At 53.7% G+C, this 25925-nt stretch overlaps 11 protein-coding genes across 11 annotated transcripts; 4 read left to right on the forward strand and 7 right to left on the reverse strand.

Moving 5' to 3' along the window:
- Positions 1-733: 733 nt before the first annotated feature.
- Z520_10327 (uncharacterized protein) lies at positions 734-1444 on the forward strand (the record flags this gene model as incomplete). The annotated part of the gene is made up of 1 exon (XM_016780820.1): positions 734-1444. One exon carries the CDS (start codon positions 734-736, stop codon positions 1442-1444), a length of 711 nt encoding a protein of 236 aa, XP_016628113.1.
- A 773-nt stretch (positions 1445-2217) lies between these two features.
- Positions 2218-3300, reverse strand: Z520_10328 (uncharacterized protein; the record flags this gene model as incomplete). Its single annotated transcript, XM_016780821.1, has 1 exon — positions 2218-3300. One exon carries the CDS (start codon positions 3298-3300, stop codon positions 2218-2220), a length of 1083 nt encoding a protein of 360 aa, XP_016628114.1.
- Positions 3301-4834: 1534 nt separating this feature from the next.
- Z520_10329 (uncharacterized protein) lies at positions 4835-6008 on the forward strand (the record flags this gene model as incomplete). Its single annotated transcript, XM_016780822.1, has 2 exons — positions 4835-5011; positions 5067-6008. 2 exons carry the CDS (start codon positions 4835-4837, stop codon positions 6006-6008), a joined length of 1119 nt encoding a protein of 372 aa, XP_016628115.1.
- Positions 6009-7052: 1044 nt separating this feature from the next.
- Positions 7053-7823, forward strand: Z520_10330 (uncharacterized protein; the record flags this gene model as incomplete). The annotated part of the gene is made up of 1 exon (XM_016780823.1): positions 7053-7823. One exon carries the CDS (start codon positions 7053-7055, stop codon positions 7821-7823), a length of 771 nt encoding a protein of 256 aa, XP_016628116.1.
- Positions 7824-8027: 204 nt separating this feature from the next.
- On the reverse strand, positions 8028-9604 carry Z520_10331 (uncharacterized protein; the record flags this gene model as incomplete). Its single annotated transcript, XM_016780824.1, has 4 exons — positions 8028-8265; positions 8336-8938; positions 9033-9494; positions 9546-9604. The coding sequence occupies 4 exons, from the start codon at positions 9602-9604 to the stop codon at positions 8028-8030; spliced, it is 1362 nt and encodes a 453-aa protein (XP_016628117.1).
- A 539-nt stretch (positions 9605-10143) lies between these two features.
- Z520_10332 (uncharacterized protein) lies at positions 10144-12099 on the reverse strand (the record flags this gene model as incomplete). The annotated part of the gene is made up of 3 exons (XM_016780825.1): positions 10144-10248; positions 10312-10934; positions 10983-12099. The coding sequence occupies 3 exons, from the start codon at positions 12097-12099 to the stop codon at positions 10144-10146; spliced, it is 1845 nt and encodes a 614-aa protein (XP_016628118.1).
- Positions 12100-15613: 3514 nt separating this feature from the next.
- Z520_10333 (uncharacterized protein) lies at positions 15614-16510 on the forward strand (the record flags this gene model as incomplete). The annotated part of the gene is made up of 1 exon (XM_016780826.1): positions 15614-16510. One exon carries the CDS (start codon positions 15614-15616, stop codon positions 16508-16510), a length of 897 nt encoding a protein of 298 aa, XP_016628119.1.
- Positions 16511-17011: 501 nt separating this feature from the next.
- On the reverse strand, positions 17012-18106 carry Z520_10334 (uncharacterized protein; the record flags this gene model as incomplete). Its single annotated transcript, XM_016780827.1, has 3 exons — positions 17012-17372; positions 17471-17716; positions 17796-18106. The coding sequence occupies 3 exons, from the start codon at positions 18104-18106 to the stop codon at positions 17012-17014; spliced, it is 918 nt and encodes a 305-aa protein (XP_016628120.1).
- A 1225-nt stretch (positions 18107-19331) lies between these two features.
- Positions 19332-20057, reverse strand: Z520_10335 (uncharacterized protein; the record flags this gene model as incomplete). Its single annotated transcript, XM_016780828.1, has 1 exon — positions 19332-20057. The coding sequence occupies one exon, from the start codon at positions 20055-20057 to the stop codon at positions 19332-19334; it is 726 nt and encodes a 241-aa protein (XP_016628121.1).
- An 808-nt stretch (positions 20058-20865) lies between these two features.
- On the reverse strand, positions 20866-24036 carry Z520_10336 (uncharacterized protein; the record flags this gene model as incomplete). The annotated part of the gene is made up of 1 exon (XM_016780829.1): positions 20866-24036. One exon carries the CDS (start codon positions 24034-24036, stop codon positions 20866-20868), a length of 3171 nt encoding a protein of 1056 aa, XP_016628122.1.
- Positions 24037-24640: 604 nt separating this feature from the next.
- Positions 24641-25600, reverse strand: Z520_10337 (uncharacterized protein; the record flags this gene model as incomplete). The annotated part of the gene is made up of 1 exon (XM_016780830.1): positions 24641-25600. One exon carries the CDS (start codon positions 25598-25600, stop codon positions 24641-24643), a length of 960 nt encoding a protein of 319 aa, XP_016628123.1.
- Positions 25601-25925: the final 325 nt, after the last annotated feature.

The following is a 25925-nucleotide window of genomic DNA, read 5'->3' on the forward strand; positions in this document are numbered from 1 at the left end:
CCAGAAGGACCTTTCCATGCACCGGTTGCCTAACTCTGTCGGGAAGGGTTAGACGGGGCTCCATTGAACTGCTACACTACCGTACCACAATCACGTATTCCACTAGTTATGTTCCATCAATCAATTCAGTAGACTAATTGCAAGAAGAAGTTGGTCTCAAAGCACACGCAACTATACACCAGCACCGGAGACCAGAAACAAGCCCCATTTCGTACACAGTAAGGCCTCCATCCAACTCCTTGAAAATGGTGGGTGCCTTCGAGGCTTCGACTACATTGTGAGCCTGCCCGAAGGTATACCAGCCTGATGCGGTGGAGTGAGGTGTGGGGACCGAGTTCCATCGTGCGAATCAGCCAGGCATGATTTATTCTGCTGAGGATACTGATCAGCGGTATACAGTCCCGGGGTGAGGTTCGTCCGAGTTCCACATTTCCGCATCTGGCATCATGGCCTGAACTGGAAGTATGGGCTCGATCGGGATCACTCCATATACAATCCCAACGTCTATTTCAAAAAGTACGCTCGCAAGTCATGGATTGATTTATCAGCAAGCGCTCTAGAGATTGGGAACTGCCCTTCTGGTTCGACTATATATTCTTGGGAGGAAGCTGCACCATCACCTTTTGCTTGAGCACAAGAAACATCCAAACGGCAGGCGTCTTCGTGTTCAGTGCACTCTATTTCACACAGTACTTTGCCCGTAATCCAAGTTCAACGGCTCAGAATCGGAATTATGGCTCCCTTCCACATCGGCGCGCTGGTGTACAACTACCAGGCAATCGACGTAATTGGTCCGTTTGATTTGCTCAACTCTTCCGGCAAGACTCTCCTCGACGCCATGAGCTTTTTCATCCCGATCGACGAGAAGGTCCTCCGCGACGCACCGGAGTTCGTGTTCCACCACATCGGCGAGACCCTCGAGCCCGTCCACCTGCTCACCAGTTCCGTCACCATCGTCCCCAACACCACCGTCGAAGATTGTCCAGAACTGGATGCCCTGCTCATCGGCGGTCCCAATGTCGCCGACTTCGAGCTTTCGCCAAAATTCGCTGATTTCATCCGCCGCCACGTCGCCGCGGGCAAGCTTCTCTTCACAATCTGCACCGGCGCCGGGGTGGTGGCAGCGACGGGAGCCCTTGATGGGCGAACGGCCACGATCAACAACCAAGAATTCCACTGGACGAAAAAGCAGTATCCTAATGTGAACTGGACGAAGGACAAGAAGTGGGTGGTTGACGGAAATATATGGACGGGGAGCGGTGCCGTGGCGGGCATGGACATGATTGCCCATTGGATCAAGGAGAATTATGGCTTGGACGTGGTCACGCAAGGAACGAGTGGGCTGGACTATGAGCCGAGGGACGTGGATGGGGCATTCGATACTGTGTTGAAGCAGAGGTACGATGGTAGTGGGAAGCGCTTGCCTGCGCATATATTCCCATGATGGACTGCCAGATCAGTCGAGGAGTAGCCAGGCGTTATAGACGCTAGAGAAGACGGACGAACGCGTTAGCCAAATTTGGTAGACAAAATTTCTTCGATTCCCGCTTACGGTATTACCGTCTCAAACCGCATTTCCTCCAAAGGTTCTATTATATTATTGGTACGAGAACGGTGATCGACCTAGTGCCTCTGCTTGTCCGCTATGTAGAGTTGCGGCGTCAGTCCAACAGCCTACGTGAAGATCATGCTCAAGAAGGACGAGTCATACACGGCGTCGACTGACTTGGGTAAGCGAATAAATAAGAACGAGTTTCTCCCGATCCCGCAATCTCTTTCAGTGACGCCCAAAAGCTTCACCGGAAACAGAAAGGTCAACTAAGCAGCCGCCCAGCCATCACAAGCACCTATCATCATGATCAAACGTCAACTCAACTCGCGGAAGAGGTCAGAAAGGATTTGGGAACTTGGATGAGTATTCGCAGTCTCTTAGATGGTTAAAATCAATAAGCCGATGAAAGATCTGGTCGAAAACTCGGGACCTTCTTTCCGGGTCTTGATGTCTCAAACACCAAAACTGCGATATTTGCGGCCGTAGGATCGGACTGCGTGCATAGGTTGGAATGTGGAGAAAAGTGAATTGATTGATTTTGTGCAATCTAATGTCCAATACGAATGAGAAATGCAGCAACTGGAGATGTGCAATCCCGTCTATTCTCTGCCCACATGCAATATCACGTCTTCCATTTTCAGTAATTCATGCTCCGTTGGTCGGTTTCAGTAACCCGAGTCGGCGAGTGCGACGGGACTCTCAGGCAAGATCATCGTTCCAGCAAGGACATTCTCTTTGGTGGGAGCACCTTCCTCGTCAGCAATGACCGCAACGATGATCCCCAGCGGTTCGATCTGTGGAGGGATCACGGCGCTGTTGGTCGTGGTGTTGAAGGGGACAGAGATATTGTAGACACCGTGGAAGAAGACGGCATAGTAGTCCTTGCCCGGTGTGAAGTGGGGTTGGTTGTCCGGCTGGGTGAAATTGAACACGAGGGTTGAACCAGGTGTGACCCCCGTTGAGCCAGACCCGGGTGTCATCTGCGGGAGGTTCTGGCGGGGTGTTGGGTATACCGGGTTTTCTGCGGGACAGGAACCGTTGACGATCCATTCGTTGGTGAAGTCCAGGATCTGGTTCGCGTAGGGATACACCGTATCTGCGGGACCGGCGAAGGGGGTGGATCTCCAATTGTCAATGAGCGACCACGTATTGTGACGGGATTCGGTTGCGGCAATTGCGACGAGGGCCGCCTTGGATAAAGTGAGCTTGGCTTGCAACTCGAGTCCCGTGAGGAAGGCCATGCTGGAGATCTCAATGACTGTCTGAAGCGCGATGTAGCTGGCGGGGTCATCATAGGGGTATTCGTATTGACATGGTCCCGGCTTGACCGAGTTGGTCGAAATTTGGTCCTGGAAGATGCGCAGGTGACCGGCTTCGTTGTCGCGGATCTGCTGGATACGCTCGTAGGTGGTGTTGGGGAAGCCGGCCTCGACGAAAGCGCTACTGTTGAAGCGCTCAACCCCTTGTTGGTAGAAGGAGAAGATGACCCACTCGGCAGACAGCAGATTCTGGAAAAGGAGGTCGTCTTCGCCAGCAGGGCCGGAAGTGGTGTTGACGATGGCACCCGTGATATTACCCGGGAACGGAGCTGCTGTGCCACTGTATGTGCTGTACAACGACGACTGGCCTGGAATTGGACCGTAGGATGTGTTGGCCAGCTCGGAGAGGAGCGGTTCGGGTACGGGTGCACATTGTGCCAGGCCAAATGCCAGGACGGCGGCAAGGGGAGTAAAGCGGGAGAATGCCATGGTGACTAAGAGATAGTGCTGGTCTTGCAATCGGTCTTTGATGGTTTTGTTCGATCAAGACTTGAGGACTTGGTCTCGAGGGTTCTTGTACTCTCTGTGGGCTGTGTTGGTCTCTGAGCGGTCTCTGATGATTGTGTTTGATCATGTGTTGAGGACGTGGTCTCCCTCGAGGGTTCTTATACCCTCGCTGGGGACACTTGTTGGTGCTGTGTCTGTCCATCATGGGCCAAGTGACGCACAATTTGGTAGCACTGAGACTAGTCGGGCCATCGCCCTGACTGGGGATAGAGTCAGGCCGCGAGGCTGTTCGCTGATCGCTGCTCAATGCGGGTGACGCGCCGAGCGGGTTTGACATGTTCGTAGTTACCTAGTAGGTGCTGTGTGTATTGTCCATGACGATGAGAGATGAAGTGCTAAGGGCCTTGCAGAAGTACAAGGGCTTGATACATACCGAGTAGTCGCCAGCGAGATCCGCGGCGCCACATTTGATACTCCGCCGTCTCCGGCCCGTATGTCTCCACCCACCAGCCACCATTCCCAAAACGGTCTTATTTTCGATTGGAGCGTTCGCGCGTTCTCCGTGGGCTAATCCACCTTCAATGGACAGCTTCTGGGTGGCTTCAAGGCTTTATCATGCTTTATGTAACTGACTCGCCCCCAACTTAAAACATGGTCCGAGAATCTGAGCCACCATCAAACTCAGCCTCGTTTACCCTCCCCGTTTTCATCCATGCCGTCATAGTCCTCTATATCCTCCACTTTCAGCTGTCTTGATCAAAGCAAAGCACTTCTCTCCGACCTACTCGTATCTGCCTTGTCCACGCTACTTTCTCACTTTCGGCTACGCAGATCATTACATAATTCGCTTGCATTAAGGCCACCAACACTCCAGCGATACCTCTACGGACATCGACGCTCGTAAACAAGGACAAAGTCGACGGTTTTTCCCCTGATTCTCTTGCTGGACTTCGAAGACCTGTAGCTTGATTCCTTGGATTGCGCTCCTCTCAACCTCTTTCTCTTCGGCTCCTGCACTTTATGAATCAGCAGATATGGTTGGTCGTGGTGGGTGGGTCGACCCTCTCCGTCCAGAGACTGCTTGACTCTTGAGTGTCTTGCTAACCATCATCTGTAGGCGGTCGAAAGCGTGCTTCACCTGCCGTCGAAGACGTCTCAAATGTGGTAGGCTGCCCGACAGCGTTGTGATTCACTGACTCATACTGATCCAATCCAAGACGAGACCAAGCCGAAATGCGTCCGATGCCAGAGAAGCGAGCTCGAATGCACAGGCTATCCAAAAGAACTAGCGTTCATCGACGACAATCCAGCGTTTCGTCCGCGGAAAAAAGATGAGCCTCGAAAAAACGCATCACTGCATCTGCCAGGTCCAGAGACTAGTCTGAGTATTCTGGGAGACGACCTATACTTCGCCTTTCTGTATCGAGAGCTGCAGGAGGGCAACGCCTTTCTCGACGATCGTTGGCCAGGCTTCCACGCTCTTCGTATGGACGAGTCCTGCCTCCCTCGATGTTGCATGAAGTCATTCGCTGCTTCGTTTTTCGGCCGCAGAGTCAACGTCCAACAGGCACAACGGGAAGGAATGAACCTCTACGTCCGATCTCTCAGGGAGCTCAACGAGAATCTTTCTCGACCCGAGCGCTCGTCGGCTGGCCAAACCGTCCTCTCTATAGCGATCCTCACAATGTGCGAAGTAGGTGTTTATGGTTGCTGTTTCACCTGGCCAAACGAGCTGACTGGACATCAAGTATCTCACTGCCACCACCGGGACTGGCTGGGTTCAGCATATGCTGGGGATGACCGAATTCTTCCGACTCCAAGGCTTTGAGATTTTCAAAGAACCATACATCATGTGGTCGTTCCAGATTGATCGATATTCCATGATTCTCGCCGCCATCGCGGCCCGTTCTCAGACGTGTCTCGCCTCTGAAGAGTGGAAGACCATTCCTTGGGAAATTTCTGGAGTGAAAAAAGATCCGGTAGGATATCTGGTCGACCTCGCTTCCGAGCTTCCTGCCTTGTATGTGAAATTCAAGCGTTACTTGAAAACAACGGATGCATACGCAAAGGCCGAACTGAACTTCAGTCTTGAGGCGGATTTTGCTGACCTTCTTCAACGTATGCGAGACTGGCACAACAAGTGGGAGCGTGAGGTTAAGCCTCAAGTTGAAGAGATTCCGCTATCACAAGCCGAGCAGCGAAAATGTGGCTTTGCAACTACATTAGTCTTCGACAAATTAGCCGAAACTGGCTATACATTCGTCTTGTACAATACCACGGTGATTATCCTTCTGGAGCTTTGGAAGACGCATCGCAAGGCGCAGATGACACTTTCCACCGGGACCATCCCCGAGGGTGACGTCCGCCGGCTACCGGACATTCCTGCTGATGAATTGACCGGCCAGCCCAACGATGAACTCCCTGGAATATCCAGTTCCTCTCTGATATATCAAGCGCGAAAAGCGGCTTTTGACATCTGTCGAACAATACCCCTTTTTATTATGCCAACGGGACCCTGGACCCACGGCGTCCAGATGGTCATCCCTATCCGCATGGCACTCATTGTGTTTCGCCAAAATGGTGGTAGTCCGCAAGCCGCTTGGCTGGAAGAGTGTATGCATCAGATCGGCGGGAGGCAGCGAGGGTGGGAGATTGGGAGATACGCCATGCAGGAATATGGATATTCATGAGCAACAGCGGCGTTCTAGATCTGAGGCTTCAAGAAGATGTAACCTCCCTCAAGATGAAGCCCTCGAACATCACCGATGCACACCATCCCACACACCGACTTCAGAGATAAATGGCACAGTCTGACAAAGAATCACTATAAAACTACAGCTCAAAAGCGAAGGGGAGGCCGCCACATCAGATAAAGCCAACATTTTGTACGAGGATAGGATGCCGCCTTGGTCAACGATCAGCCAAATATCCGTTATGCACGAGCGTTAAGAGACAACAAAAGTCGCCTCGAGGTTCTGCCCATTCAATCTCTCTGATCAGGCCCGCGACTTTTTCTCAATCGATCTCAGCAGCGTCCTAGATTACCGGTTGCCCTCCGAGATGACCGAATCGACTCATGTCCAGAAACGGAACGCTCAATAGCGACGAGGTGCATCGGATAAAGCCAACATTTTTTCAAGAATAGCATGCCGCTGTGATCAAGGATAGACCGAAGATCCATTGTACACGCCAATACTCTTGAGATATCAGTGAAAGTAGCTTATACAAACCGGTCCGTGACAAAGCGCTTCTGACCAAATTCAAGTTCTTCCTGAAGGCCGGGACTTCACAGGGCGTGAGATGACCGATCTTGTCGAGAAGAGGAAAGCCTGCCAATTGTCCCATGAAATATTGGACGAGTATCCAGGCAAGCGAGATGGCTACATCAAGAGGGGGCTTGGTATTTTCACGATATCGCCCTCATTGGCGTTCGTTGAGCAATAGCCGGAGCATGCGTTTCCCACTTTCCAATCAGATCCATCTTCCAACCGAGCACCACGAGTATGACTCACAGCTCTCGGCAACAGGTCGAAAACGGTGTCTGCCATTCTAAAGGCGAAGAGGGAGGGACATGCACCTCCCTACTGTGCCCTGCGCTGCCCCAACCCGGATGGCGACCTCATGCTCTCCTTCTCCTATCCTCCGGGCACAAACAAGGCTCCGTTGGGACAACTCGAGTGACGAAAGCAATCAGCGCATCTAAAACGCAAAACTGGAAGATAAGATAGATGGCCATGTCGTCCTCGTCGTCGTGCTGTCTCAAGAGCTTCGCATGGGAAGGCACGCCCAGAGGCCGAGTCGACAAGCTGGGCGCGCTTGACTGCTACATCGCCGGGTCCGAGAACGACGATAAGCGGCCGGCGATGGGGATCCTCTTCATCCACGACCTGCTGGGGTTCACATTCCCCAACACGCGCATCCTGGCCGACCACTACGCCGCCGAGGCCGACGCGACCGTCTACGTGCCGGACTTCTTCGGCGGCTCCGCGCCACTCCCCTTCGAGCCCATCCTTCGCGGCCGGTTCCACGAGGTCGATCTCGCGGGATTCCTGGCCCGCAACGCCCGCGACATCCGCGAGCCCGACATCCTCGAGGCCGCGCGCCTGCTGCGCTCCCGGTATGCGCGCGTCGGCGCCGTCGGCTTCTGCTGGGGTGGCTGGGCGTGTTTCCGACTGGGCGCGAGGGAGAAACCCCTGGTCGACTGTGTTTCAGTGGGCCACCCGAGTCTACTCACCAAACGGGACATCGACGAGGTCGCCGTGCCGGTCCAGATACTGGCGCCCGAGCACGACCCGGCCTACACGCCCGAGTTGAAGACGCATACCTTTGAAACTCTCGCCAAAGCCGAGGGTGGGGGCGTCTACTTTGACTACCTGCATTTGCCCGGCGTGGAGCATGGATGTCTGGTCAGAGGAGATCCCAAAAAGCCTGGGGAGAGGGAGGCCATGGCCAGGGCCAAGGACGCCGTCGTGGGTTGGTTCAGGCAATTCTTGCACGAGAACTAGAACTGCAAGGGAGCATGATGCTCAAGCTTCTGGAGCACAAATCTTGGATCATATCGTTCCCCTGTATTATGTAGTGTCTGTCTATATCTGATACCTAGTTATTAACAACTTTGCTGCTCTCGTCGTTGTTCAGCACCTCCAGCAAGATAGTCTCCAAGGCAAGGACCCACAGACAGCCACTCTTCGATACAGACAATGCCGCATCTATTCTTCCTTGACGCCATTTCCATTCTCCACCACATCTGTCGCACAATCATCCACCGCCTGCCTCGTTATCCACGCCTCAGTCCCCAGCGTGATCCAACAGTACCAGTCCGAGACGAGGTAGAGTCTGTCGACGAGGACAGCCGCCCAGAGGTGCCGCTTGACAAAGGGGTATTCGTTGGCGAAGTCGAGCAGACCCTCGACGTAAGCGTAAATCTTCATACCAAGAACGAAGGAACTATTGAAGAGGGCTTGGGTTAGCTGGGACCGGATAGAGAAAGGGAGCTCTTGGGGTGAAGAAGACTTACGCAAACCACGGATAGACATAGAATGTGCTCCAAAAACAGTAGAGGCGCACCCACAGAAGCACCGGGTTGAGCATTCCCTCGACCATCTTGCGTGTCATGTGGGGACACGTCTTGAACATGGCTCTCAGGCCAGGTTCGTAGACGAGACACATCAATCGGTGTCGAAGGCCGCTCCTGTACCATCGTTTCAGTTGACCCGCGAAGCGCGAGTCCGGCATGATCGAGGTGCCCACCTCTGCCTCCTTGGTAAGCTGCATACCAAGCTTCCACTGTCTCGGTCTTTGCCCGTCGCCTTGTCGCTGCTGCTGCTGCTGCTGCTTGAATAGATGTTGGAAAAGGACCCACCGGGTGATGAAGCTGTCATCACCAGAGTTTTGTCGTCGGCCCATCCACATGTCGTTCCCAAAAGCACGTTGGAACGGCGGGTCAAGCGCGATCTCGGAACGGAGCAGCGCTGTGACGCCCGATACACAGAAATTGATCCCACCATCCGCAGCATACGCACTCTTCATGCTTCCATGCCGCTTCCCACGAAGACGAAGAGCTGCTACCTCCCACGGCGTAATAATCCTGGGATCCTGTCTCTTCATAGGTAGATATGAGCTGCGAGAAGATTTCATGTTAGCCGGCTGTGACAAAACTCGGCGTTTGAGTTCTCGAGGCAGGAAGTTTGGGCCTCTGCAAGCAACTCACGTACGTTATTGGACCGCCAACGAGTCCAATGTCTTCCTGTTGAAAAGGTGCCAGAAGGTGAGTGAGAACAGTATCATGTTCCCAGAATGCGTCGTCATCGACCAACGCCATAATGCCTCCTTTGCTCTCGTTAATGCCGCGCAGGAGCTGGTCTCGTTTGTTCGCCTTGGAGACCGTTAAGACGCGGACATCGGTCTGCCCTATATTGCCTTCCACAGCCGGAGTGTAGACTAGTCCTCGAACCCTGCCTTCCTCTTCTTCAGTGGTAATAATGATGATCTCCAGTGGTCTATTCCTGAGCAAGCCGCCGAGACATTCAGAGAAGGCGAGGTCTGTGTCGACGGTAGGGATGATGATGCTGACATCCGAAGCACTGTATGCACGTTCTTCGGGACGTGGCACAGGAAATCCGCGGTACCGTTTTCGATTTCTCGCCGATATTCGGTGCTCAAGGAAATCCCAAAGGCTAGAAGATCGAGGGTTAGAATATTCCGCAAGACATTTCAAGGCGATTTACATGAAAGCTCCTAGGATAATCGGAGGAGAGAGCCATGTGAAGCCGGACCGTAGAGCCATGTTAGACGATCGATGTTGGACGTTGCCGAAGTGGCGTCAAGGTATCTCTGGTGTATGGCGAGCAAATGTGCTATTACAACCCGTGGGCAGATCGAGCTGATGATGTTTAGACCAGCTCTTTCGGCCGTCCCTTTATATAGATATAGGAATTTGAGTGAGCCTCGAGCGTGGTGTCATGTGTTTGAGCCAACGAACGCTGCGAATCGTGGGTAACAGCTGCAGTGTCGTCTGGTAACAGCGAGATATCACACAAGCTCCAGTCTTGTATTGGTGACTGGAAGAGTGTCAAAGAGTCGCTGGCGGGCGACCATATTGGGGACATAGTGACTCGATGATATCAATAGATGTGAAAGCTGGTGAAGCGGTCAAAGTTCGAGTGATAATAGTCAGCGCCATAGCAATCATTTGGTGTTTGGTGAGACAAGATAACGCTGCTGGCGGCTCCAGGGTGAATACTATGCTGCATCATCCACTGTCCTCCTTTGAGTGACTTTTGCTGCATGAGGTCAATCCAGTAAAGCTTCTTGCGATCATAAGCTTCATGATGTAGTATTCACGTCTTCGTCCTTATGGTCAAGCGGACGACTCCCTTCCGGTGGAAAGCGCGCGAATAGCAAGACACCGAACCCTATCAACGCGACAGCCTAGGAGGCGGAGTCAGTAGCGTCACTTATAAGCAGTTGTCTGGGTTGAGCAGGGGCACTTACGGCGTTGCATGTGAAAACAAGCTCCGTTCTTCCAATGCTGGTAAACGCCGCAAAAATGACACCAAAGACAAACGTCGTCGCCAGCCGAGCCATGTTTTCGACCAGAGATATTCCAGCCAGAGCATCTGTTCTTTCGCTGCTGGAAGCAGAGCTTCCCACCATTTGAAGGACTGTCCCTTTCGCCGCCGACCCAGTCCCAGCGGCAAAAGGGAGAACAGCTGCCACCAGATACATTTGCCAACCTTGGCGAACAAACGAGCAGAGCAGTGTCAGAAGACCGTCAGCAATCAGCGAGAATCTCGTGTACGTCAAATCGAAAGCAAATGTTTGCTCCTTTTGATCTTCTTTGTCTTCGGAATCGTGCACGTTGCTGGTTCCTGCTTGAGCTCGAGATTCTGCCAAAAGTGGTGCGCGCTCCGATGGCCTGGCATCTTCTGTATTCGCCATGTGCCGCTCCTCGCTCTTTAGTGTCCACTTCCTCCCGATGGCGATCAACTTTGGAAAGACAAATGCCAAGAAGACGCCCCTCAGCATCGAGTACATAAAAATGAGGCCACCGTTCTGCTGCGTACCGAAATCAAAGACGTCTGTTGAATAAAGTTGTAACAGTGTGGGCAGATAGCCTGGTGCACAACGTCAGTGATGACTCGAACTCTGCCGAAGAAGCTCACCTGTCGCGAGAATTCCAAGAAAGACTCCCCACGCAAGCAGAAATGCCCCGTACTCCGTCCTGACCATGCCCTCTCTTGTAACAAATTTGCGGGGTGCAAACACCATCAAAGGACCAAAGAACTTGGTGACGGCTGAAATCTTCTTTGTCTTCTTTGCCTTGATCGAGTCCGTGTCAACTTCTGTTGGCTGGGGCGGGATGTGCGGCAGGAAGACGAAGACATAGGCACAGGAGGTCAAAAAGAGCATCAAGGTCAAACGGAATGGGGTTTTCATGTCGAAGGCCTCGGCCACAACGCCACCCAACAAAAAGCCCAGGGCAGAGCCAAACATCATGCTTCCAGTCAGTCTACCTAGCGCCGCCGTGCGACCCTCGTGCTCCACAACATCGGTAATAAGAGTGTTCAAAGCCAGCATATACCCACTGGGGCCCCCAACAATGGTGACGATCTGCGAGCACTGGATGATAATGATGCCAGCGTTGCCCCAGACCTCGACACCCACGTTTTGTACCAGTAACCTGACGGCGGGAAAGAACACCTGGGTCATCAATGTCGGCTTGACCCCAATGCGCTTTATCAAGCTGCCCGTCAGGAAGAGGTTCAATGTGCCGAAAACGAGGGTGCTGGCACCCAGCAAGGACACCGACAAGGCGGTCGCGCTTTCAATTGGATGAATAGAACACCGATCGGAGTCGTCTCCAATGCCTGGACTGGTCGAGTAGACGGATGGCACCACTACCGCGGAAAGGATGGATGTCCACGTTCCCGTCGTGGATGGCCGCTCAACTCCGTGCAAAACTCCAGAGGGATGATCTTTGTAGTAGGCATCACAAGTCATAAGCCTGAAGACGTATAGCAGGGGCACTTGCGTTACTCCGAAGCTCAGGCTCGTCAGGAAGGCACAAATCATGACCAAATATCTCACCGACCGCGGCCATGTTGCAGTCGGCACATCTGGTGTCTCGTCCTCGGTCGAGATTTCCTGGACGGCGACGCTCTCAACAACACTGAACTCCTGCGATCCAGTGCGATCAAGCAAGTGTGGTGCTGTTTCCTCTAACTCCTCGCGGTGTACGGACGAGGCTCGTCGACTGCTTGGGTGGCGTGAGTTGCCCATCTCCGACAGATTTGGGGTCGAAAGAGGAGCGACGAATGGGGACTTTTGTGACGGCGACTTGTAGCTCTGGTACAGCTGATCATACTTTGAGAATGAATCTCAATATGAAGGCGGCGGTCTACGCGTGTCGATGTGGCGCATCAAAGGCACAATCGCGATACAGGTGGAAGATGAGCAATGAGAAGAGAATGGAGGCATGCAACAAATGCGGTCAACAAAACCCCAAATCCTTCCTAATGTCACCATCGCCCCATCGCCGGCTGAGATGCCGACTTCTTATCGTCTCGTTGGCCGCTATCCCGCTTCTGGAAGGTACCGGCGGATGCAACGCGGATCAGCCGCCACATCGTCGATCCCGAGCCGTTGTGCGTCGCTTTGTATAGAATTGTCTGGAGTATTGCTGCAGGCACTTGCGCACTGAATGAGAGTCAAGGAGGAGAGACAGTCGTGGAGATGTGCAGGTGATGACTGTCAGGTTGGAGGAAGGGAAGATCAGCCACCGGTTGCTGGGTTTTGCGGCGGAAGACGACTGCTGTCAGAGTAAGTACAGAGAACGATAGAGCAGGAGTTTGTGGTGCGAATGGTTGGCTAGTGAGAGGCGCTTCTACAAAGACGAAGATGAGCGCACGAGACACGATGAACTCCGCGGCACCTGCGTGTACACAGGGGGCCATGTGTCTGCCAGCTGCCCGTTTGCATCCTTGCATCCTTGCATCGCCTGTGCTCTTCATGGCCATCACACCAGCACCACACTCATACTCGCCCTTCTTGCCATCTGTCTCTCCGACCAACGTATTTCTGAAGGTTGTTATAGAATGGTGGATGAGTCGTCCCAAAACAGCACACCCTGATTCGCCTAAGAGGTGAGTTACATCCCGCTGCGAGCTTTACCTGCTTGGCCTTTCTGCATCTCTTGCAGCAACCTTGGCTCAGTCCTGGATCTTTTTTTTTTCAACAATCTGTCCAATTGATGAACATCGATGCCGCCGTTGTACCATTGCGTCCGTGCAGTCACGCACTGCCCCAGGACGTGAAAGCACCCTCTTTATTCTTCTTCATTCGTTTGGGCGAGCACGATGTCCGCTCCAAGCATGACAGTCTTCAATGTGTTCGTCTTCCCAGGTCTTCCGTCGCGGCCTAAGGGGAAACCATCATCGTCAGGGGTTTAGACAGAAGACCTTTCCGTCGCTGTAAAGACGGTGGAGGCTGCTTCTGGCTGCTGCAGCTCTCGTATCGAAACGCAGTCTTGTTCCTCCAAATTATGGTATTTTCTCACTTCGTCCCTGTGGAATTTCTCGGCAGGAATGACGACAACCCTTTCAACAAAAGCAATCGGTAGATGGCAGCCAGGTCGAAATTCATGAAGAATCAAGAAACCCTAACCGGCAAAGAGCATCAACAGACTTGCGAGACGCATCCTGTCTAGGTAAATAGACCCAAAGATCTGACTTCAGCCCAATCAAATGGTCACATTGCTTGTGGGTGTTAGTGCATCAAGCCGTGGTCCGGCGGCAGCCATCGAAGCAAGAATGGAATGAAGATTTCTACGCTCTTGTGAGGGCTTTCAGGGGGAAATGACAAGGCGTTGAACGGACACAAACCGGGCAGCCTCAAAATCACGTCATGGGTCTAGCCATGCGCCACAGGCAGATGTGAGCTTCTCCCACGGTGTCAAAAGTCAGCTTGCTATTGACTGGAAGGCTCGAAGTCCGTTCATGTTTTGGTAAAACACATCCTTGACATACTGCTCTGTTCAGCCACAAGTCAGCCAGAGATAAGAGAAGCTTGCCTGCTGAGGCGAAAGGAAAGATGATGAAGAAGTCGCACTTTCACACTAGTAACGCGAACAATGGATGCTCTGCCGCGAAAAGGAGAGCAGCAAGAAAGTCCACGACAAGCACGCGTGTGTTATGTCCAGAGTTTGTGGTGCTTCTCTGTCAGTTGCTCGAACTGTTCGAATATGTGTACCTCGTCATTAGGACAAATGCTGGAAATCCCGTGGAAATGAATTGACATGGGCACGAGCAGACGGCCATCCCCTTTGTTGACATTCCACTGAAGCGGTGAAGCATCCCCACTCGGGCGGTTACTACCGAATGAAAAAGCACGTTGTCAACGGCGGTGCCAGGTTATACTCCGGACTGTTAGCAGTACTCGCACGAGTACGTCGTAGCTGGTAGGCAGATCAGCAGTGGCCACATGGTGACATGGGAAGTCCAGGGGTAGAGAAGAGCACAATAAGGTGAGTGACACCGGATCTGGAAACATGTTTGGTTGGGGGGCGCCGACAATCACAGGTAGCGCGATGGGGGCCCCGGTATAGACAGCATCATTGGCCCCCCCAAATGGCCCCTTTATATAGCTCAACCGCCTTGAAGCTCGCCCGTTAACCTTAAATCCACTATCGATACTGCCGCCAAATTGAGCTTCATTTCGGGATCGTCGCGCATAGGTCGCCGCGGCCTCGTGGCAGGGAATCGTCCGCTTGGCAATGCAACGCCTTCAAGACACGCTCGGCCGTCTCATCTCTACTAATCTACTAATCCCCATTCTCGACGTTTCTCGCCTTTGTTCCGCTTCGATACAAACGGCTTTCTTTGCCTCCCCACTTGGTTCTCCTGTTTCCCCACGGTTGCAGGGAATGTGCCTCAATCATGCTCAATTCAACAATGGGATTGAGCAGCCCCCTGGCTAGAAATTGGCTGCTATGGAAAAAAGGAAAGGAGCAGCAGACCCGGCCATCCGGGCATTCTTTGCAGCACGGTCGATGACCAGCTTCACGGCGGTTGTGGGCAACATACGCCGTCCCTATGGGTTACGGTCGTGTCCACCAGAGGTCGACAAATGGGCCAAATCAGCTACCTAGGTAGATGGTATGGTTTTGCCTCCGGTATTATGGGACAATCATCTCGTGTCCAGGAAATCAAGTCTCCTTTCCCCAATCGGAAAACCCAATCACATCGCATCTCCTTCTTGGACATCGGTATCCATACCACGCGCTGAGCTCTGAGCTCTCACGAGTCTGGCCCCTCCGATCCACTCGCAACTGATCCACGACCATCTCCGACCTCAAGGCTGATTTCTCCCATGGGCCATGGCTGAAAAGTCGATTTTGTTTCTGTGAGTCAAAGTTTGCCGGTGGTCCCCATCCCCTAACGAGGGATTGGTGCCTTGTGGGCGCTGGAATAGCCGACTCCAACTTCCCTGGTGAAATTGCCATGACAGCTTTTTACTGCCTGGTATATGTGAATGGCGCTGCGGCTTGCACGCCTCCCCACAGCCATCTGGATGCTCCGGCCCCTTTTGGGCCATACCGTGCTCGTGGGCCTTGGCTTCGAGTACTACTTGAACTCGTCTATATCTTCGAACCCCCTCGACTACTTGTTCCTTTCTCTTTTCCCCAAGCGCGTCAAGTTCACTTCAGTCATTCGTTTCTCGCTCGCTCTGTGCTATTTGCTCTTTGCTTAGCAAAAACCCAACTTCCGTCACTCGTTTCCTACGAACACTATCAAAAATGAAGACTGCTATCGTTGCCACCCTCGTCGGCTCCGCCTTCGGCTCGGCCATCTCCTCTTCTTGGGCTGATTGGACCACCACGACGACCACTACCACCACCACCACCACGACGACCTCGAAGCCAGCGACGCAGACCAGCACCTTGTACTGCCCCATCACCACCACTTCGACTGTGTCCTGCAGCGTGAGCGGCAAGGCCGACTCTTGCGTCACCAAGCCCGTCACCATCTATCCCACCGATACCGCTTGCGAGGCTCTTTGGGATGATTGGACCACGACCACCAGCACGACGACCACCACCAAGCCCGTGACGACCACCACCAAGCCGGCGACTTGCACTTACACCACCACCCCAGTCACCTCGTGCACCACTGTTTCCAAGAAGGCGACCTGCACCACCACCATCTCGACCGTCTGGGATTCGGTCCTCTGCAGCGGATGGGAAGACTGGGAGACCACCACCAGCACCAGCACCAGCACCGACCCAGTTTGGAGTGACTGGAGCGCCACCACCGTGAGCACGACCAGCAGCAAGCCCGTCAGCGTCACCAGCACCACCACCTGCGGCCCGTCCACCAGCACCTCGGTGACCTGCTCGACCAGCGGCTGGAGCACCGGCTGCGCCACCAGCACCGTGACCATTGTGCCCTCGTGCTCCACCGTGCCCGTGACCGTCACCGCCGGCTGGGGCGACTGGTCTTCCACTGCCGTCACCCCCGTCGCCGCCACCAGCACCAGCAGCAAGCCCGTCGCCGCCGCCTCCACCAGCTGGGCCTATGCTCCCTATGGCAACAACAGCTCCCCCGTCGCCCCGGCCAAGTACACCGGCGCCGCCTCGCTGCCCAAGGTCGAGCTCGGTGTCCTCGCCCTCGTGGGTCTCGCTGCCGCCTTGTAAATTCCTCGACATGGGTTAGGAGTGGATGGCTTTTCCTAATTATTCTATCCCATGGCTTCTACCTGGCAAAGTTGGACGTACTACTACTACTACTAAGCGCGCACGTGGTTTAACGACGGAGATGGTCCCAATGAAAAACAGGGAGAGACACCCCGACGCATCAGGGTTTGTGCACACTACAGCTTTTTTCTTCTTCGATAGTCAATAATTTTGTCAAATGGAGCCTGGTTGATACAATCTCTGTGTTTGTCAGCTAGGAGTTTTTTTTTTCTTTATCTGATTTGTCTTGAAAATAATCTGCCTTGCTATGGACTGCCCTGCCCTTTGCTCGTATACATCGGCATTTGCTGTCAGTAATTAACTCATGCTCACGTCTCGCGCCTATTTGGGTGATGATTACCTAGGTATGGATAACATGATTTGCGGGACGGCACCTGCTGTGCTGCCTTTCGCTTCCCTCCTCACTGCAGACACTCCCTTTCTAGAAAAAAAATCCCGTTCTTACTCCAGACTTTCATTCTCCCAAAAGACCAAGCACCGGATCTCGATGCTGGTTCTCGAGTCCCCGCAATCCTCGTCGGAGTAGAACGAAGTGTGCGGCACCCGCCGGGCGCGGCCGTCCCTCTTGGAGTCGAAGATCTTGAGCAGCAGCACGTCTTGCGGCGTCATGCGGCTCTTGTAGTACCAGCGGTGGGCCGGGTTCGCCTTGACGGACCACGTCTCGAAGTGTTTCCCCATCGAGCCGCCTTGGACGGAGCCGGGCAAGGGGGGCGGCGAGTGCGCGATCACGCCGACCAGGTCCGACTCCTCGACCGAGCGCGCGTCGCAGACCGCCAGGGGATCGCGCGTTACTTCGCGGATGCTTGTTTTGAACACAAACGTCAATTTTTCACTTTCTTTTTCCCTTTTCTCAAACGACGATATGGACGACGACCCCTTCGTCAGATGGGGGGCACTTACGGACGCCAGGCGTTGATGATTGCCCATCGTGTCTTGCTGAGCCGCTCGCGCTCCTCCTCATCTGGCACGTTGACCCGGAGGATCTCCTCAGCGCCGCCATACGAGTGATCCACGTGGACGAAGCGCGCAGGGACCTTTTTGCGGACAAGTTCGTCGTCCTCCTTCCCGTCCGAGGCATTTTGGGCTGCTTCCCACCGTTCGCGACGGATTATGTGCGAGAACGGGCGCACTTGGGTGGCGCCGGTCCTGTGGTCCTCAAGTCAGTCAGCCAGCCATCCTGCAAGGTACGAACGAGCAAACAGCGTGCGGACTAGTAGTGTCATACACTCCCTTCAAGATATCGGCGGCTTCGCGGAAAAGACGGTCCTTGACTTCATCATCGTCGGCGAATTCCTTCTCTTCACTCTCGTGCTGCACAAACGTAAATCCTTCCTTATCGAGGTTGAATTCTTCCTTGTCGAGGCCTCGGATATCCGTGACTTGGACTGGGTACTGCTCGAATTTCCTCCGAAAGGCTGAGGCGGTCTGTGGGTAGAAGTCTGTAGCTCCGCCTTTTGAAGGGTCAAGGTAGTAGTTTATGGTACTTTGAACGACGTGACCCTTCTCGGGCACCAAGAGCGAGTCCTTGATAGCCATTTTGGATGGGGACCAGCTGTGCGGAATTCAACGAAACCGAGTTCTCTCTGCAAGAACGGTGATCTCAGTGTCAATGTTGAATGTGGCGGACTCCAGATGACAGAACTACCTGTCTATATAACACGGCAGGCGGGATTGATTCGTCATGTAATCGAAAAGGAGGCCCCCTGGACTCAGGCATCTTGGTATAGTTCTGACACACAGAACTCCATCAGGCGATCGCAATGCTGGCGATTGCTCGAAGAATGCCAATCCTCTGGTATGTAGGGTATTGCTGACATGGGTACCTATAGATATGACTGAGCTGATGATTGGTATCAGACAGTGGTGGTAAGCTTCCACGCAAGCCTCCGGAGAGGAGCGCTCGTATTGCAGCGTCCCTCCGCTGCTCTGCGACAGGACAATATACAACCCAAGTCTCCAGTGGGATGTGGAGCAAGATGGCTTACCTTGCTGATAGCTTGTCTGATCATGGCTGGTGTTGAGGACGCCTGATAGGCAAGCCTCATCAGCCTGATCGGCTCCTCCGTATTTGAGTGGCAGCCGGTCATGTTCTTACCATCGGGCATACGGCATCGAAGTGAGTAAGCAAAGCGTGGATCTTGTCAGGCTGGACGCAACACAGATAATGATGCGAGCAACTTGAACGACTTGTGCAAGATGTGAAGGTGCACGAACACGCCACCAACAACATCCTCACCCTATATGCAGTGAACATGTCCAGTTCTGCTTGGCCTTCAAATGGGTTGGCCATGCGTTGCTTTTGGGTTTTCACTCGATGCAAGGCACTGTTCCACCGACCATCCCCGGCAATGTCGGAAGTGCCGGAAACAACGCGGCGCAATGAGAAGGACTGCAGAGACAACAAGAGGAGGGCTCAACTGATGGTTGTTCGACTGCTCCGACACTGCGGCTATATCATCGACCTGTTGCAGCAACTTCTAGCGCGAAGCCTGGAATCATGGACGTTCCCATTTAACGCCCTCCTCTGGCACCTATATACCTGGCGCGAACAATCTGCGCATGCCTTGCCTTGCCTTGACTTGCCTTGCCTCCGAGTCGCTGGACAAAGAGTTCCTTCTTCGTTCCTCCCCAAAACGCCGGCTGGACTGCCTGCAATGAAGATACAAAAATCTCTGCCCTTCTATGAACAAGTGAATTCGTCAAATTGGTCCCATCAGAAGCCCGGGCCGTGACTGTTCCCTGGCCATCAAAGCGCCATGCCCTACCATCCGATCGGCGGTCCATCTGGCAAGGAGGGGTATTTCGGGTTGCCATCGTCGTAATAGCCTCCTCCCTCGGGGTTGTATCTCGGTACAGTGCTGTCCAGAACCTTTCCAGTATTATCAGCGTCATAAATCCCGTAATCGTCCAGGTTCTGCAGGAAGGCCATAAACTCTTTCCTGTCCTCGGCCCGCCAGCGCTGGCACTCGGTCTTGTCCGAGTGATACTCGTCCACGGTCTGCAAAATGACCTCGCGGTGGCCCTTGTTGTCGACCTGGGGGATCCACTGCCATTCCCATGACGTCTCGCCGGTTTGCACCTCCTTGCTGATTCGGACGGATGGATAACCCTTGTAATTTTGGTCGTCCTCGTCCACCCATTTGCCGCAGCAGCGTTCGATGCTGGGGGCCCGGGTCCAGCACTTGTACGGAGGAATGAAGCTTCCGCGATCGCAATGCAAGCGCCAGTTCGCCAGCGCAACAAGAGCCTCGCGAACGCATGTGCGTGGAGGGTCGGGAAGAGGGGGACTGGATTCAGCCGTCACGTTGTTGTCCAAGGTCGCCTTTGCGACGGGAGAAATCCCTGTTGATGTCGGCCGCAGTGCCACTCTTCTGACAGCCGTTACCATTGTCACACTTGGATTCCCGTTGGGAATCGGTTTGGCACTGTCACACACCCCAACAGCAATAAACAGCAGAACGCCAAGAACGAAAGATTTGAGGGCCATGGCGAGGCTCCGGTTGTCGTTGATTCTGAAGGTGTATCTGAAAGACCACTTCGATGGTGAGATGAGTTGTTGTGCGAGGGTCCCTGAGAGACGTGTGAGTCAGGACCAAGGTAGTATGGAGTTGCTTGGAGTCGCTTGAAGAGGCGCGCTCAGCGTTGAACCTTTATGTCGGCTCAAGTTGAAGGTCCTCAGCAGGAGACCTCTCGCGGGAGGAGCTCCACTATCATCAAAAGTTTGGATCAGAAGCCAGTCTAAACTTCCAGACCATCCATCTCTCAGAACCAAATGTCGCGGCACTAGTGAACCAGAATCTGGACGTGTTAGACTCGAGGGTGCACGCCTGGGAAAGTCTTGTGGTCTGGTAAGTGGCAAACCCAAATTAAGGCTGGGAACGAATAGGAGGGACACTTCACACCGGTGCTACAGGGCTGCTGGCGATCCTCCCCCTGATTTCAGAGTTTTCTGTGTGCTTGGATGTTTGATGCTCACCTGTGCTTTTTTCACTGTCACTCGTCACTGTGCCATGGCAACCGAAGTTCGAAAAAGAAGCAGGTCGTCTCAGTTGCCGTCTTGGAGAAGCTGAAAGTATCGAGACCGAACTCGAATAATGAGTGAATGTCATTTCGTGTCATTTTCAAATGCGGGAAAGAAGTTCTCAGATCACATCCGGTTCACCGCCAACCCATCCATATTTCCCAGTCTGACTCCCATGCTTTTGCCCCCTTGCTGTCGTGCACCAAGCAGAATAATCCCAGCGGCACGCAAGGCCTGCCCCTCTCCGCCACACAATGTTGTTCGCCATATGCCATTAATCTGTACTTGATTCCCTCTCCTCGAAATGTCCGTCGTCTTCGTCTTCCAATTCTTCCTCCCCGGGCACCTCCGCCGGCCCAGCAGGGACGATGCCGTTCTCAAGCACACCCTGGGTCTCGTGCCCAGCCTGCGCAACTGTAGCCTGGGCGGCGTTGGAATGGACATTCTCGATCGGCGGCAAAGCCATAGGAGCTTGGGGGATATGCGCAGTGTAAATCTCAGATTCCGGAAGGCCTGGGATCTGTATCACTAACGCTTGGTGCGTCATCGCTCGAGCCGCGTCACTCGCTGTGCGTGCGAGCCTGACAGCAACCTCCGCTTCGTCTTCCAAACGGATATCTGGCAGCGCCAAAGCAGCCAAGGACCCAGGCGGAAATTGGTCTCTCAGACGCTGGATCCGCCGGATCAAATCTCGAGCGAGAGCGCCCATGTCTTCCAATGCTTGGATCTCTTGCTGGTTGCCCCCGCCCTCTGTCTGGGCCCCATTATCCAACTGTGACTGCCCATTCGCTTCTGTTGGGGGATGGCCCGGACCGGGATAATGAGCATTCAGGCTCGTGAAAAACTCCACCAACCCATCGATCGCCTCCTCTGTACTGGAAGGATTTCCCCCTGTTCCCAAGCTCGTTCGTCGTGCTTCTAGAGGTTTGCGCATCTTATCCTTCCGCTTCTTCGGCTTCTTGCCATGCCATGATCGAGCAGCCAAAAATAATGGTGACCTCCGTTTGCATTTTCCTGTCAGCATTCTCTCCCATCGGCAATTAGGACAGAAGAACAAAGGAGTTTCAGAGGAGGCGGTGCTTGGCGGCAGGTTTGCAGATAGGTTGTGGTCTTCTTCTGACTGTGGAGATCGGCATCCCTTGCAAGGACATGGAGATTCGAGGATGTTTGCACAATCGCCACAAACGTAAACTTTGCATTCCATGCAGGTCTTCATAACCACAGTGCAGCGTCGCCTGTGGTCGCCTGGGGTGGAACGTGACGGGGGGCAGAAAAGTGTTTGACACCCTCGCCATTCGGGACCTGGAGGGATATCGGGTCGATGTGGCCGTCGAGGCGCAGAGCTCGGCTCGGGTGTGGCGGTTACTGAATGTGTGGACGGCGAAGGGGATGTGGATCGAGACGGAGGCCCGGTGCTGTTAGAAGCGGGCGAGAGGGGACGCCGAGGTCGGTCAACTTCTACTAGAGGTGTTCGCATTGATCTCGAAGCACTTCCAACGTCCGCGTTGAGTGGAACTTCAAGAGCTGCGGAGCCTGCTACTGACGAGGAGGACGCTGGAGAGAAAGGAGGATCTGGCTTGACGGTAGCTTTCCCAGCTTTCGGTGTGCTGACAGCCATCCCATCCTGGGCATGTTCCCCTTGCTCTGCTGCCATTTCCTTTTCTTTACGTTGTCGCATCAACGTAGCGAGCAACTTCATAGCCTTTTGTCGCGACTTAAACTCTTGTTTCTCGACGGTCAGTTCTCTGTAGCCGCAAATCCTAGCTTTGGTACGCTCGCCAACATCATGCTTGATACAAATCGGTGTCGAACACGCCTTGCATTTGACTTTCCAACTTTCGGAGTTATAGCACTCGTCACACAAGACCCTAGGCACTGACGAGGTGGGATGGTCTCCGCCGCTCAGATATGCAGCAGTGTGGAACAAATCATTAATGGACGTCCAACGGCCTGCAGGACCTTCTCGGGGGGTGGCATTATCTGCTGTATAGCTGACAAGGTCAGGAGAATCAAGCAAGAACTCAGGGTCATCCCATCCCTGTCCGGTTGGGAGTGGTGCCGCACGAATGCAGTCGCTGTCTCGATTCGCGCTGTTGCTGAAGGTAATGCCACCGCCACCCGAAAACACTGGCTCTGTACAGCACCATTTGAACTTGATATTTGGAAGAGTGTTTGCGTTTGCGTTTGCGTTTTGGTTTCCGTTGAGGGCTCCATTTGGAGGCAGATCCTGATCCTGCATGGAGCAAGGGGAGACGGCACATCCGGGTGCCCACCAGAACTTATTTCTCTCTTCCACAGGAGCATTCTTGTTTCGGAGATAAGGACGATCGAAGGCGCAACTAGCACATAGTGTTTTCCTGCACCCGACACAGTGCATCATCACCGAGCACTGTTCACATCGCTCCAAGATCTCCGCCGAGCAGTTGTGGCAGGTGATGTCTTCGACAAATTGTCGGTGGGACACTCGCAGATGCGCCGGCGTTGCCTTGCCCTCTGGTCCTGTACCGATGGCTTCGCCGTTCATGCCTTCCTCGTCAACTTCCCAACTCCTACAGTCCCGTTTTCGCTTCTTGTTTAATGCATAGTTTTTGGGTTGCTCAACCGGGCCCAGCCAGTTCCGACTCCTCCACAAGCGATCATAAACCACCCAGACCTCCCTGGGATCCTGGGGCATGCGTAATTTCACATATCCTCTTCGGCGATAGCACCTGGCTCCGGGCGTGGTGCACCAAGCCGTATCTGTCCAGATGCCTAGTTTGTGGCAAGTCAGGACCAGTTCATGAGTGGGTTCACTATCGCTTTCCTTGCGTGCGAGACTACTGGGTAAATACGGCCTTCTCCTATGATGGCGGCATCGGTAGGTATACAAGCTCTTCAGAGCCAGTGTCTCAAATCCTGGGGGGCCTCTGACATCTGGAGACTCGCGAGCCAATGCGTGCATTTGTAGCCATGGATTGATGTGGTATTTCAAAGAGACGTTCTTGCACCCGCGCACCGACACGTGGCGAAGAGTCTCCCTCCTCAATATCAGCACGGTGGATGTTAATGTGGTCCCACTAACAGCGGTATTGTCCAACTCCAGGCTCACGAGCCTCGTGCTGAAAGGATTTATAACGGTGAGGATGATTTGATCAAGGGCGTAGTTGCTCGATTGCTTGGGTAGTCCGTTTCCGGCGACGCTGACGCCGACGGTGGCGGTCGTGACCGCGGGCTGTTGTAGACGCCATGAGATGTACCGCCAGGACGTGGGGGATTTCGAAAAGAAGTCTCGTAGGTAAGATGAAGTCTGGTACAGCCTGAAGATGGTCTCAGTCGGCACTTGAGCGAGGAGTGATTCGAGGATGGGCGGGTTGCAAGTGATCAAGAGTTCGAATGGCGAGAGGATCTTTCGGACAGGCCCAAGTATTGGCAAGGAGGACTGTAACGGTTCTGGGACAACAGCCATTATGAGTAATGGGTTAATAGTCTTGGGAGTATTAAAGACTCCGAACACATATTTCGGCTCTTCAATGGGAACAGGGAAACACGGTCAATGTGCTTGAGGGGGAGAGCGAGTGGTATCATTTATGTTCCATCACAACCGTAACAGTGGTTTGCACTGGGAAGATCAAACAAGTAAATTCTCAGCAGGTGTTGAAAACAGAAGACACCTCGAGCGCTGATTTGAGAAGGGCGCAGGTCAGGCTGGAACATAGGCCTCTCCTCCACGTGACAAGTGGGTGACCAGGAAAAGGCACCGGAGCCTCCTTTGTACCGAAGTACGAGGCACCCAGCGAGGTTACCTCGTATTAGGTGCCTCGCACCGCCTGTGGCGCCTCACGGATGCACTGTTAGGGGCCCCCTCGCCCCTCTCTAGGCACCACCAGTCACCCACCAGTGGTGATGGGACAACCTCCCAAATGACGTCGAGGCTTGGAATAATTGCGAATCTAGATGCCTAGCTAGGTACATACCTAAACTTGAGGGGCTATTCGCCCAACCGACGCTACATTATCCACTCCAAGTACGAGGTAGAGGGAACGCCTATGCCAGTCGAGGCTATCAGTCCCTCATCCGTGAAATGGCTCGACCGTGGTTAGATCGATTCGCACAATCTCTGCTGGAAACCGCAGCAGGGCTTTAACCCTTTCATCTTGATCGTGCATCAGGAATGTCGTGATGGCCATGCATTCGTTTTCACATCTCCCATTGCTCCACCACTGCTCTACCCTCATCATCAATGCTAACCAATGCGCCAGAATCAACAGTGCTCGCTTCTCTCTGCACAGCAACAATTGCAGAAAGTCACCTTCAACCACCGCGACGAACGTGATCAGCTTGTTGAATGACTTCATCCCGGGTTTCAGTCGACGTAGGAAAAGGAGATGCTCCAGCGCTTCGTAGTAAGGGTTGTTCTCATATGACGATTCCAGGGTGACCTGGCACAGTTCAAGAAACAAAGCATGAGTTTCGTCCCCTCCTTCTGCAGTCATAGCCGTGGACGCGAGTTCCTTGAAGTCCGAATCCATAAAAACTGGGTTCCAGATCGATCCCCAGATGACTTCACCCAGTTCGGCATATAGAGCATTGAATCCGTGCTGGAGGGTCAGCCATCTCAGACACTCCCTCCGCTGCCCTGCCGGCGCGTACACAAAACTCTCTCCGGGATCCGGTCGGGGTTTGGTGAGCATAAATTGATGGACGCAAATCAGCATTACAGCCGATAGCACGGCATTCATGTTTTCCTCCGTGATGCCGGCGGACAGCTCATCACGAAAGAGCTGCAATGCTTTCTTGAAGTGGTACAAGTTGGCGAGCTGATTCTGGTTATGCTGCACAGGATGTCGAGCAGCGGGAAGTAGATAGCAGAGGTGTGCAGCCGCGATACCATTGACCGCATGCATGAGGTAAGGCTTTTCGAGGGCCAGATCCAGAGCACTCGCCCGGATGATCTCTTGTCCCAGATCAGATCCCATGGAGCAATATGTGACCATGCCGAAATGGTTGAACGTTTGTACCACGGGAGTCATCTGACCTGGGACTTCAATAGGAAATGGAGAGTGCGGATTGCGAACCAGGCGCAGCGGGGCCACAGACCTCAAGTTCGCGTCTTGATTGTTGATTCTTAGCAGAGGGCGAGACCGACTGTCATTCGAGAAGGAAGATGTAGCAGAACGCCTCTCCTCCCTGGGCAAGATGACAGAGGCCTTGCCCTGCTGTTGCGTTCCTTTGTTGTAATCACAAGCAATTCCGTGGCTTTGACATTTGAGACATCCGCCTTCTCGGTTCTCATCGCACTAGTTGCCAGGCATTAGACCAGCCCCAGGCCTTTTGTAGGGGGAAGTCGTGAACGAG

Source organism: Fonsecaea multimorphosa (assembly GCF_000836435.1).
Source record: "Fonsecaea multimorphosa CBS 102226 unplaced genomic scaffold supercont1.29, whole genome shotgun sequence".
In the NCBI taxonomy this organism is placed as follows: Eukaryota; Fungi; Ascomycota; class Eurotiomycetes; order Chaetothyriales; family Herpotrichiellaceae; genus Fonsecaea; species Fonsecaea multimorphosa.